A 13,600-nucleotide genomic window follows, 5' to 3' on the forward strand; every position below is an offset into this window, starting at 1 on the left:
GCAGAGATACAGCCCAAAAACAACTTACAAACTTCCCCCAACTCTATATTCGTAGATTGAGCTCAACCAACCATTGAGCCTTAGTAAAGTTAGAGACACATGGTTTGGCATTGAACAGGATGAGAAACTGGCCTTGAAATATTTTCCTACTATCTGTCACCCTCTGATTCTCATTGTGAGATGATGTCTGATATTCATGATATGATTCTACTACCTGGTCCAGTTCAAGGTGGAGGCTGGAGAATTGGTAGACATGAAACCCACACTCGCAGTTTTGACTGGAGCAGTCAGGAGCTCAGGAGTGTTTCTTCCTCGTTTTAGAAGGGTGAGGGTGAGGAATTTATTAGTTCATCGTAATGTTCCAGAGCCGGAGCATTGTGTAAGGCCATGAGGCAACCTGAACGCAGCTAAAAGTGTGTACTGAGAGGCTCTGTGTTACAGCAAAAATCTGAAAAAGATGTGACGTGAGGGTGATGATTGCCAAACCAAGGATGCTGGTGTTCACTGCATGTATCATGGCTGACTGAACCACCAGGGATATTTCATTCAGGGATATTATGTGAATTTTACATTAAATTAGTATTTTAACATTTAACATGTCAAAACATTCCTTTTTTACTTTGTATTACAAGTACATTTGCATGTGCAGCTCAGCAAATAGAAAACTACAACTGCCATAGCTGTGGGTCTCTGTAGCTCAGTGGACATTTTTGATTAATAAGCAACACAATGCAGCCATGGTCAGGGGAACTTGTTTGAAGGCCTGGTCTTATCGGCATCATTCCAGTGTTTTCCTTTCAGTTATGTTTGCTTAAGCACAGCCACTGCAGGTTTCTGCTGAAGTGCTGTTTTGGCTTCTTTCCCACCATAACTGACAAATTGTTTTATCCCCTGACTTTTCCTGTAGTGCCACCAGGAAGTTGACATTTTTGATTGGAAGTTGAATGCCACAATTATTGGATGGATCCAATTCAACAAAATTTATTTATTTATATAGCGCAAATTCACAACAAAAGTTATCTTATAGCGCTTTTCATATATAGCAGGTCTAGACCTTTGTCATATTATATATACCTCACCTGAGCCAGCCCTAACTATAAGCTTTATCAAAGAGGAAAGTCTTAAGCCTACTCTTAAATGTGGAGATGGTGTCTGCCTCCTGAACCCAAACTGGAACCTGGTTCCACAGGAGAGGAGCTTGATAGCTGAACGCTCTGGCTCCTAGTCTACTTTTGGAGGCTCTAGGAACCACAAGTAACCCTGCATTCTGGGAGCGCAGTGCACTGGTGGGGTAGTAAGGTATGACTTTAAGATAAGATGGTGCTTGACCAGAAAGAGCTTTGTAGGTGAGAAGAAGGATTTTATGTTATATTCTGGATGTTACAGGAAGCCAGTGCAGAGAATCTAAAACAGGAGAAATATGATCTCTTTTCCTGGATCCTGTCAGAACAGCATTCTGGATCAGCTGAAGAGTCTTAATAGGGAATCGCAGTAATCCAGCCTGGAAGTAACAAATGCATGGACTAGTTTTTCGGCATCATTTATAGACAGGATGTTCCTGATTTTTGCAATATTACGTAGTTGAAAAAAGGCGGTCCTTGAAATTTGCTTAATGTGAGACTTAAACGACATGTCCTGATCAAAGATAACTCGAGATTCCTCACAGTGGTGCTGGAGGCCAGGACCATCCAGAGTAACTATATCTTTAGATAATGCGTCACATCCCAGAACAATAACTTCAGTTTTATGTAAATGTTCTGTATATTTAAAGCGCCTTTCTAGTCTTTTCGACCACTCAAAGTGCTTTCACACTACATCTGCATTCACCATTCACACACTGAGCCTAAGTGATCAAACAGAAACTAACATTAACACACATTCATACACTGGCAGAACAGCCACCAGGGGCAATTCGGGGTTCAGTATCTTGCCCAAGGACACTTCGACATGCAGCCTGGAGGAGTCGGGGATTATCTGAGTTTAACATTAGAAAATTATCGGTCATCCAGGTTTTAACATCCTGAAGGCACATTTGAAGTTTAGCTAACTGATGAGTTTCATCTGGCTTGATTGATAGATATAACTGAGTATCATCACACAGATCCTTGTGGAACTCCATGACTAACTTTGGCGTGCATGGAGGATTCATCGTTAATATGTACAAACTGAGATCAATCTGATAAATAGGACTTAAACCAGCTTAGAGCGGTTCCTTTATTGCCAATTAAATGTTCCAGTCTCTGTATTGGGATATGATGGTCAATATTATTAAATGATGCACTAATATCTAATAAAACCAGTACAGAGACAAGTCCTTTGTCTGATGCAATAAGGAAGTCATTAGTAATTTTCACCAGTGCTGTCACTGTGCCATGATGAACTCACAGTTGAATCACACAGCTGTTTGGCAACTGCTTTCTCAAAGATCTTAGAGAGAAATGAAAGGTTAGATATAGGTATATAGTTTGCTAAAACCCCTCGATCAAGGCTTTTTTCATAAACGCATACACAAAGAATATACAGGTTGAGACAGGCAATATGGAGAGAAACCTCGGACAATTATAAAACACCAGCGATGTAAATGTTCTGTATTTGTATAGCACCTTTCTGGTCTTTTCAAGCGCTTTGACCACTCAAAGCGCTTCTACACAACATCTGCATTCACCTTCATACACTGAGCCTAAGTGCTCAAACCGAAACTAACATTCACACACATTCATACAATGGCGGAACAGTCGCCAGGGGCAATTTGGGGTTCAGTATCTTGCCCAACACTTCGACATGCAACCAGGGGGAGCCGGGGATTGAACCGCCGACCTTCCCGATTAACGGCCAACCCGCTCTACCTCCTGAGCCACAGCTGCCCCCGATGACAAATGTCAATTTCAAAATGAAAATGTAACAAAAGAATGAATATGTCAGCGCTACATAAAACAAAGTATATATCTATCTATCTATCTATCTATCTATATATATTATTGAAAACATTTCGACATGTTTCTGCATGTTCTATTTATTAACATTTTGTTAATGTTTAAATATTTCTGTAAAACCAAATATAAGAAGAGAGATAGAGAAGATAGAGAAGATAAGAATAAGATTACTTTAAAGATGAAGCAGAGTATGTCATGTATATCAGGATCATCAGAGAATATCAGGATTGCTGATCCTTTGAGAAAAACAATTTTCTGATGCAGCATACAGTTCCTGTTCTGTGTTGGTTTTCACTCATTCCATCATATTTATCCTCTATATCAGGATGTACAGCTCCTTGCAACATTATAGGGTGCTGTCCTCTACTGGATCTCTGCTGGAAGTACAGCAGTGTGGCAGGCTCATATACTGTAAGACCTCACACCTACTGAGGCCTATTCTGCTCTGCTGAAAGGTCCTTGAGCAACAACGAATCCATGACCGCGGTCCGCCAATTAGTGGCCTCTGCCTAATGTTTGGCTGTATTGCTTGATCTGGCCATATTCTGCCAAATATTCCAAATATATAAAAAAGTGGCAGTGAGATATTGACCAAACATACCACTTCAATAAGTAAGTAAGTAAACTTTATTTGGACAGTGCTTTTCACAGTCACAAGAACCAAAACACAGAAGATAAAATGACCATCAAAGCGTCGTGGAGAAGAAGTGATCTAAATACAAAGCACATAAAAAAATATAGAATACATACAATACCTGCAATAAAAATCTCTAGATTCGGTGCCTAACATGGGTTTAAAACGATGTGGATTGATCAAATCCTACCCCTAAATTTTTCAGATTTCAGTGGACAGCAGAGGAAAGAGACCCAGTATTTTGCATTATCATTGGGGTAAGTTTTTTCAGAGCAACATCCAGAACCTCTGTCTTATCAGTGTTGCTGTAAAAATGTTTCTGCTGCCCAGTCCCTAATAGTGGACCCTTACTAGGTTTAAAAGAAAAATTAAGTTGGATGTCATTCGCAAAAAGATTATATGTGATATTAAATCTGTCTATGGGCAGCAGATATAAAGAGAATACAGGGGCCCCAGAACTTTTCATATAGAGCAGGTCTAGACCAAACTCTTTGTAATATTATTTACAGAGAGCCAACAATTCCCACCATGAGCAAGCACTTGCAAAATCCTTTCATGACAACATGTATCGAACCTTTGAATTAGTAAAATCCCAAAGCTTTTAAGATACTGAAACATGATCAATGAACATTTTGACTTTTGTGAACTTTTTCCTTTTTGTAATAGTGATAATAGTGAATAGTGATGTAACACATTTAAATAATAAGTTGAAAAGAAATGAAAAATCCTACTTTAGGAGTCATACAAAATAATACATTATGATTTCTTATCTGTGTAACATGTAGTGTATAGCATTAGCTTGGCCACGCTGACCTAACATTAGCTAGCTAGAATTGCATTTGCAGCCATAGAACACATAAGGCAAACTAAATGCCACTTTTTATAACGCTGAAATATGAACGCATAAAAAATTGTCTAATGTTCTGTGGTAATAAACAACTTACTGATGCATTTGTAAAGCAGCCTTTGTCATGACAGATGATCATTGGATTGATTTGATTTGAACATTTTAATAATTATCTTGTTGTGCAGGGCATGGCTTTCATTTGATGGAAATTAGCTTGTTTCTTTTCTCTAATTCACACTGGTTGCTATTGTCTTACAGCGATGCCCGACAGTGACTTCATTAAATAGTGAATTCATTAAATAATATTGCTGGTGAAACTGACCTTGGCTTTCTCAGTAGTTGCAGTATTGGGTGCCTAAGCTATTGGAGAAGGCAGCACACATCAAATCAAGTGGTTTGGTTGGCTACATGTCCATATCAGGATAGCAACAGATACAGGCAACACTAGTTGGCTATGCAGCAAGCAAATGTGATATTTTAAAGTGCTCTTATCAATACCTTCATGTAGGTAAAAAATAATAATAGGCCTAAGTAAAATAATAGTATCAAACTGAAACAGCTAAATTAGAGATGATCAACATCCAAAGTGCATTCACTAGAAATAACTATGTTGTTATTTTTCCAAAAAGATAATTGAGACTTGGACTTACATAAAATGAGTTGTGAAGATGGCTGACCTGCACACTAAATATTAAAACACAATAAACATTGTTCCCTGCGAATTCATACACACCCTCCTCGTCATTTTAACACTTTGACTCGAGAAGTTGTGACTTCAACCCTCGGTCGATGAAATGTTTTCAGGGAATCTATGAAAATGGTTTTTCGACACATTTCCTCCTTATACAGTACAAGAGCCGGTGTGATCTACATAGATAGGTAAACTATAAAAACAACATACCATAACTTGTTTTTATAGCTGTTTCCAATGTGAATACTGCACACACACTCAGTATCACCCTATGGGGAGCTTAAGGGATGTGAATGTGCATATTAATAAGCCACTACAAACTCATAAATCATTTTGACTGCGGACACGCCCCCTGCTTTCCCATTGGCTGCTGCGCGTTTCATCTCGGCTGCGTCCCCTCTTGGTAATTTAAATAGCCCCTTGCGCAATTTGATTAATAGTGTCGCTGTCAAAAGCGTTAGAAACAGATGAAGGCATGTTGATAGACCAACAGCTGTAAGAGAGCGGAGAGGAAGAGAAGCTGCGTCATGTCTGCTGCTCGGGGTTACGTGTAGTCATTTGTCTTCGGAGCTGGATGTCGGGGAGACTTTGCTCAACTATCAGCGTCACCGCGCCGTCCCGGGCTTTATGTTGTATTGCTTTGCCTTTTTCTGGAAAGCCACGGAGACCAGAACATGCCAAATCTAAGTGCGGTTTTACAACTCTAAGCGTGTCGAGGTTCTTGTGAATATTTTCCACCTTCTCAAACTTGAACGCAGGAGGGAAACCTTCGGCACGATAAGGTAACATGTCTCTTCTTTTTCCTGTAAGGTTATTTCTGAATAAAGCTTTCCTTTAGCTATTATCTCCTGGTTGTAAACATCACGTCAGTTAAGCTAACATACTTTATATACAATGTAAAGTAGAAAACAGTAAATGCAGACTAAAACAATGGTTTTCTAATGCTCCTAGCATTACATTTAGTCCCATTACTGGCTCTCTTCCAAAAGTCCCATTTGGTGACTTTCCCCCCTTTTCCCCCCTCACGTCCACCGCTGACATAATGTTAATGCCTGTAAATCCATTCCCCACAGTCTACTTGTCAAATCAGTAAGAAGATTACTTTTGATATATGGAAGTTATAGAGCAATAGAGAACATATTTCTAATATATTTTACATGTCATTTGTCCGTGGAAGTATTCCAGTTATTCTCTCTAGTAATGTGTGTGTAAGTGTTTAGGTCAACCTGTTACAGCTTTTAAAGTTACCAAGTTATCAAGCACTTGCAGTCATGCTGAAGCAGAAGCCCTGAGTGGGTTTGTCAGGGAAGTGGAAATGGCTCATGTGTGTAGTAAATACAAAAAGGGGTTTACTATGAACTCTTACTAAAAATAAGAGAATTAGAATCAGACATTTTTCTTGAAAATTTGGTAAAGTGAACATAGCTGTTAGACCTGTTTCACTTGTCAAACCTCTATTCTCTGTGCCCAGGAGCCTCTGAGGGCCCACATCAGCATGGTGAACAGCCAAGCGTCAGGTGTACCACCGGCCTCCAGGTCATGTGCAGGATGCGGGGGGAAGATCTCCGACCGCTTCCTGCTCTTCTCCATGGAGCGCTACTGGCACACTCGCTGCCTCAAGTGCTCTTGCTGCCAAGCCCAGCTGGGGGACATTGGCACCACCTGCTACAGCAAAGGGGGCATGATTCTGTGTCGGAGTGACTACATCAGGTGAGAGGAAGGAAGGGGTGGCAGAGGAGGAGGGCGGGGGAGAGAGGAAGTTGCTGGTTTTCGATTTTGGAAGCCGCACAGACTGAGCAATCTGTGTTTTTGTGTTTGCAGACTGTTCGGGCACAGCGGGGCGTGCAGCGCCTGCAGCCAGTCGATCCCAGCCAACGAAATGGTGATGAGGGCACAGGGAAATGTTTACCACCTCAAGGTGAATCCCCAGCTCTCACATCAGCATGCTTTGTTTCCCGCTGCTTGTTTGACAGAAACATCTGGGATGGACAGGAAGATATGTCCCCTAGGTATCAGGAGAGAAAGGAATTTAGCCCTTCATTTTATTTTTTTTTTGCCTCATCTACTCACTTTTAAAATTAGTTTGAGGCAACAGCTTTCAACGTGTTTTATCAACAGATTAGACTGCAATGTTTCATATTTTAATTAATATTTATCCATCCATTTTATTTTCTCACATCAGGAGACTTTTCTCACTAAAATATTTGATATCATGCCAACAGTAGATGAATGTGTTAGATGAATTTCTTCCATTAAATTTCTGACCCTTTGTGTTGCTCCTCTGCAGTGTTTCAGCTGTGCCACCTGTAGAAACAGACTGATGCCTGGTGATCGCTTCCATTACATCAACGGTACAATCTTCTGTGAGCATGACAGACCCGGCGCTGCCTTGCTCACCAGCCACCTGCCTCCACTTCAGAGCAACTCTGTGCTGACAGACCAGAAGGTGAATAAAGGGCTTGTAATGTGAATAATAGAATATGTTGGCTCCCCGTGGGGAAAATGGCTGCCACATGAGGACATGTAATTTATATGAAAAAATTGAAACAGCCATGTGGGCAAAAATGTGAATAACGAAAGATCAAAGGTGCTGTCTTCATAATGCAACCATCAGTGTTTACACTACAGGGAATGAAAAATAACATGGGATTGAAGAGGTGAAGACAGAATAACGTTGATAAAAATGGCAGTTGTGGAATACTTTTTCATTCATATACTACTTTATACTTCTACTCCACTACCTCTCAGGAATATATTGTACTTTTTACTTCACTACATTTATATGAAAGCTCACAAGTCACTAGTTACTTTTATAAATGGATATTGTGTGTGTGTATATACAAACCATATCATCAGCTTAAAAATAAATTCTTTCAGATGAAACTATTCCACTGTATGTGTTGTAAAATGCATCGGTAATAATAATCCAACATTATTATATATAATAACATAACTGACGTGCACTATTTGCACCTTTTTAGATGCTTGAAGTGCATGTTGCTGTTAATACTTGTTTATTTTTACTTAGGTGTCACTTTGAACACGTTTACTTATAATGGAGTTTTTGTTATATATTGTTGAATTTCTTTTTACCTAAGAAAAATCTGAATACTTCTTCCGTCACTGAAAAAATGGAACCAGGATTTCAGAAGAACTGAAATGCTAGTTGGTAACTGTACTGGAAAAGTCTTTAAAATGTACCTTCATAAGCTGGTGCTATTACAATGCTACTTTACACTTTACATTTGGTGCATTGTTATAATCTAACAAATGATTTTATGTCGTATTGTATTTTGTTTTTAGATTTATTCATCCTCAAATATTATACAATGGGTTAAATTTTATTTATTTATGTGTTTGCATCTATAAGTTAAAATAAACTTGAATTTAAAATGAGGAGAACTCTTAAATAGAAGGAAACAGACATATAAATCCCCCAGCTATAGGGCTTTGTATTCACACGCATAAGGCCATAAAAATGAACCTGAAATGTCTGTTGCGGCAGTGACCCTAACCATTTTCCCTCTCTTTTTGTCTGCAGGTTTGCTGAGTGCTGCGTGTTGCCTTGCCTTTCCTCCCAAGCTTCACTTCTCTTCGGTGCACTCTTCTTCTGCTACTGTCGCTGCTGTTGTGGATTCTCATCACCGCCCCAACTCTCTTCCCTGGAGAGGACGCAGTTTCTCACCAACATATCCGTCCGTCCCCATATCAGAGTCTCAATATATTGTAAACAAGGTCACATTTATGTTGTGTTCGATGTTAAAGTGGTCTGTGCATCATGCAAAGACTTACAGTGTATGTTGACTGGAGGAAACAATGACGATGAAAGCCTGCACCAACTGGAAGAGGGAACAAAAGACGCTTGAAGGAACGTTTGATGGACAGCTGTAAAATGACTGTCAAAGCTTTGCTTATGCCATGTGGCATTGTTTCCCCTGAGCGTCAGTGTTTTAATGAACTCTTGATCTCTGTCTTGTATATGTTAATCTGGGATCTTACACACTGAGGGTTGAATATAAAATTGATGTCAGGCAACACTTACGGAAATCAAATCTGACGTTGCTTTTACCTACGATTACTAATTTTTCCGATGCCCTGCACAAGGATCTGAAATGATCCAGTGAAGGTTTCTTCTGTAGAGTTGTATTTCATTACCAGACGCCTCTTCAGTGTGTGTGGGGGGGTGAAAGTTGTGGAAGTTGAAGTTGAAAACAAAAATCCTATTAAAAAGATTTTCCTGTAACATGTCACGAAGTGAGCTGAGGTCATTGAAGCCCCTTACCGGCATTAGAGTGGCATTGTATTGCATGGTACCTAGCTTGGTGGATGTGACTGTCTCTCACTATCTTTAGCCGTGTATGGTGAAAACACGCCTGATTACCCAGAGGAATGGAATTAGGGGGCTTGAGTTCTGACCATTTACAGAAGCAATTAAACATGAGCCCTGTATCTGTGCTGCTGGAGCTCCTGGGAGGCCGAACTCGGGGCATATCCCGTGGCTGACTGGATCGGTGGCTGCCTGCCTGCCTCTAATAAAGCCTAATCTGAAAGCAGGCTAATTAAAGGGGAGTGCCCCCCTCTACATCCAGGGCATTTGAAACAATCTGATGTATTTACTGTTTACCATGTTCCAATTAAAGCTCCCACACAGCCTGGGTCGTTTCCCACCACAGCTCTTTGTTCTCTGCCACTCTGCATGGCTTCTGAAAATTATTTTCCTGAGCTAATTCGCTCTTAACTCGGTGTGCCTTTTTAAAGCTATGTAAAAATTTAAAGTCTCAGCATACCATTAGAGGTTGGGAGTTAATCTTGTGTGATAGCGGTGGAGTACGCAGCAGGCAGAAAGCAGAAGATAGGATCTGCTGTACTTTTACACCTTGCCTGGGAGCATGGCAGCCATCAAACTTGCACCTTAATGCGCTTAGCTATTTCAAAATGTCCCACTTGTCATGGTAGGTGCTGATACTGCATCAATTATTTATTCCACGTCTGATCAAGAAGCGTCACGCAAATTCATTAACGTATGCAAATGATCACAATTACAATTATCTTTGTATCATGATGGTGAAGAAATAAAACCTCGGCACATTCCCGAGTCCCACCGCACCACAAGTTACACTTTGCATTCAAACTAATCAAGCCTCATCTGCCTTTTCCTAATTAGCCAGAACGTTTTCAGATGCCAATTAGCAGAGCTCATGAAAAGGCTCTTTGCCATGAGGTGTTGTCTTTTATCAGAGCTTCTGCAGGTGTATGGCTCACCATGTAGCCTGTGTCATAGGAAAGTGTTTATTCCTCCTAATTAATCATATTAACACATGCAGATGAGTGTAATTGCCTGAGCTCCTCAACCTCACACTGTGTGAAGACACATGATGATGCCAGGATATTTTTACATGCTTATGATGAAGAGGACCAGTGAAGCCTCCTTCTTGCACAGACACTCGTGTGATACAGATCCAATATGGTTGCCTTCCTTCAGCACAGTTCCGTTCTGATGCTGATCTGCCAGCAAGGAGGTCTTTCGAATGACTATACCTCTCTGTGTGTGGAGAGGTCAGACCAAGTTTTTGAGTGTGGATAATGTGCTGGTGTTGGTTTACACATCTCTGTGATGGTCCAGGCTGCTTTGTGTCACCAGATGTGAACTTAAGTCTAAACAGCAGGAGAACAGGGGGGCTCAGTTCCCACTTTTGTTAACAACTGTTTTTAGGAATATTTTCCAAATTTAATTATTAAACTCTTCATCAATTTCATTTTCACTTTAATTTTGTCTTTAAGTTTGTCTTGAATGCTAAATGCTCATTATGTTGCACTTGTGTTTTTGAAGAAGAAGAGATACTTTTTTTGCTCTCTTGTTAATGTTTGTTTATTATACACACACAGATCTGAAATACACAGGGATGTCAGAGGGGGCTGCCACTCAGTGTGGCGCCCCGAGCGGATGGGAGTTCAGGGGCTTGCTCGAGGCCACCTTCAGCAGTGCCCAGGAGGTGGACCTCTCCAGCTACTAGTCCACACTCCATCTGTAGTCCGAGCTTGACTCAAACCGGTGACCTTCTAGTTCCCAGCCAGACTGAGCTACTTCTGCCCCCTGAGCTGTATTTGAGCTGCATTTGAGCTGCATTTCCATAAGATTAACTGCTGTTAGTGATGCTACATCTTAACTTGTACAGTCACTACAATAATATGACATCAGTCATATTAAATTGTAGTAGAGTGGTTATTCTCCTTTTCTAAATAATGTGAGGTTCACAAAACCAATCATAGCTCACATTTAATATGTGAATTCCCTAAACCATTCACTGCCACCACAAACCACCACAGAATTAGCAAGTATCTGCAGCTTGGCCTCATCACTGTTGAGAGAAATGTCAGTCCTTCTAGCTCTTCCAAATACTTGGTTACATTTTTTCCATCATGTGTGGTGGTAGAAAGCAGCCATTTGATGAGCAATGAGCCAACAAGGAAGTGGCCAACAGTCTACATTCTCTTAGTGGATGGCAGATTGTGATGGCAGCGTACAATTTGGAGAGTTAAAACCTTAAAAATCTCAAAACAAACAAACCAACAAAATAATTCAGCTAAAAATGGTTGAGTGAATCCAACACTCTGTGGAAAACATTTAACATTAACAAATTAACAAAACTTTACCAAAGAATGGACTATTTCTTTGGTAGAAAATTGTTTCAGTGAAAATTGTTTATAGTGATGTGTGTGAAATATCCAGAGTAACCAGTTCTTGTTTTTATTGCTTTAGATTTTTTTTGTTGTTGTCTGTAAGAACCACAATCAAAATTCCATTTAACCAAAATGCATTCGGGTGGAAGCATTTATCTAGACACAGATAAATCAAAAACTAGGCAAATAAAACCAAAATTATCTGCATGCCTAGATTTAGGCATTTCCATGGGTTAGTGAGAAAATATGTTTCTTTGGAATTTGGTTGATCCTTTAAGTGACTTTTGACACTTCCACTTTTTATTTACAGTGGAATATGTGCAGTGCTCATCAGTTCAATTGGGCTCTGTGCAGAGATTTGTGGCCAGCACCATCATTCTTTATGGACTACGTTTGTTGAGGTTCTATATTGTATTGATGAAGTTTGACTTTCTGTCTGTTCAGCTATGATGCCCATCATTAATCATGCTCTCTATATATAAGAAACTAGAAATGTAAAGTACATGCTTCCTTTCTGAGGCTTTTTCTAGAAAAGGCTAATTCATCCATCATCAAATAATGAATATTGTTTTAGTTTGATGTTCCTAGTGTTTAAGTAGGTTGTGGAATTATTCTACATTACTGAAAAGCTGAGAATGAGAGATGCCAGAGAACTACAGTGTGTGTGGCGGTTGTGCTATAGATGAATGCTGATAGACAGGTCTCGTCCAGCTTTAGGCATTGAGCTCAACTCAAAGTATGTTTGCTGTAAAACCGCCATCTGGTTGTCACCATTTTCAAAATCCAAGCATGTAAATTCAATGGCAGTGTGTTGCATTTAGCTGTGCTGACAATCCTTGTGAAAGCTGCTCTGGCTGCCAAAGCTATTTGAGGTAACTCCAATCCCCGAGCACCAGATGATTGTTAAGAAGTAGCTACAATAACTACCAACACGCACCTAATTTGTCATAACCATAGTGTGTTAAATGTTCTGATGACTTCTGAATCCTCTGAACTGGCTGGGGTCTCCAGTGCTGCACTGCTTACCGCATTGTATGGGAGTGAAATATGAGACATAAGAACATGTGAGGCATTTTGCAGCCATAACACACTGCCTTCTGCATGGGTGTAGAGGAGCATAATGACAAAGAGAGCGACAACTCCAAGCCTCATACAGGAATGTCAGGGAGAGGAGAGGGAGAAAAGTTCTCCTGGCCAATCGGAACGCTTTGAATAATTAAAGTGATCGGCTTAATTAGCTCAATTACGTTAATTTGACCACGGAACACGGCCATATGGTGAAAGGAAACAAAAGAGGGGGGAACTAATTAAAAGTAAAATAATGAGGATTTTAATTAACTGGCTCCCCAGACAGCGGAGCGCAGGGATCAGGAGCCTACTACCATAATTAAAGTGCTGTAACGCTGGCAACATCTCTCCTCTCTTTCTTATATCTGTGAGGGCTCTATCCATCTAATTAAATCTGTAAATAAATTAGCAACATTGAGGGTTCCTGCTTGACTTAACACCACCAGCAATCCACCCCCCACCTTCCCAATAACACGCTCACCTTACTTTCAGCACACTGCACCACCCATATGTAGTCAAAGGTTGAGCTAAGGTCTGTCATTAACAGAGGGATGTGGGTAGAGGATTGTGCGCGTGTGTGTGTGTGTGTGTGTGTGTTTCACTCTATCGTGTTTGTGCAGGCTGATGCTTGTGCTTGCTCCCTTTCATAACCCCAGATTCAGTTTTGAAGCTCTATCTGCTGGCAACACTGGCTGACACAGATCACAGGACACCAAAGCGGAGGTGACAGCTGCATCACCTCCATA

At 40.4% G+C, this 13,600-nt stretch overlaps 1 protein-coding gene across 1 annotated transcript; it reads left to right on the forward strand.

Annotated features, from left to right (window-relative positions):
• Window positions 1-5,538: 5,538 nt before the first annotated feature.
• Window positions 5,539-9,355, forward strand: LOC123960257 (LIM domain transcription factor LMO4.1-like). Its single transcript, XM_046034897.1, has 5 exons — window positions 5,539-5,887; window positions 6,577-6,815; window positions 6,927-7,023; window positions 7,393-7,551; window positions 8,647-9,355. Exons 2-5 carry the CDS (start codon window positions 6,601-6,603, stop codon window positions 8,653-8,655), a joined length of 480 nt encoding a protein of 159 aa, XP_045890853.1. The 5' UTR covers window positions 5,539-5,887; window positions 6,577-6,600; the 3' UTR covers window positions 8,656-9,355.
• The last annotated feature ends 4,245 nt before the right edge of the window (window positions 9,356-13,600 follow it).

Source organism: Micropterus dolomieu, linkage group LG21 (assembly GCF_021292245.1).
Source record: "Micropterus dolomieu isolate WLL.071019.BEF.003 ecotype Adirondacks linkage group LG21, ASM2129224v1, whole genome shotgun sequence".
NCBI classification, from domain to species: Eukaryota; Metazoa; Chordata; class Actinopteri; order Centrarchiformes; family Centrarchidae; genus Micropterus; species Micropterus dolomieu.

Excerpts from the sequence above, each read along its gene's own strand:
- LOC123960257 (XM_046034897.1), top strand. The coding sequence starts at position 6,601 with ATGGTGAACAGCCAAGCGTCAGGTGTACCACCGGCCTCCAGGTCATGT. Across the intron at positions 6,816-6,926 it reads TGTCGGAGTGACTACATCAG|ACTGTTCGGGCACAGCGGGG; the intron begins GTGAGAGGAAGG and ends TTGTGTTTGCAG. Across the intron at positions 7,024-7,392 it reads GAAATGTTTACCACCTCAAG|TGTTTCAGCTGTGCCACCTG; the intron begins GTGAATCCCCAG and ends GCTCCTCTGCAG.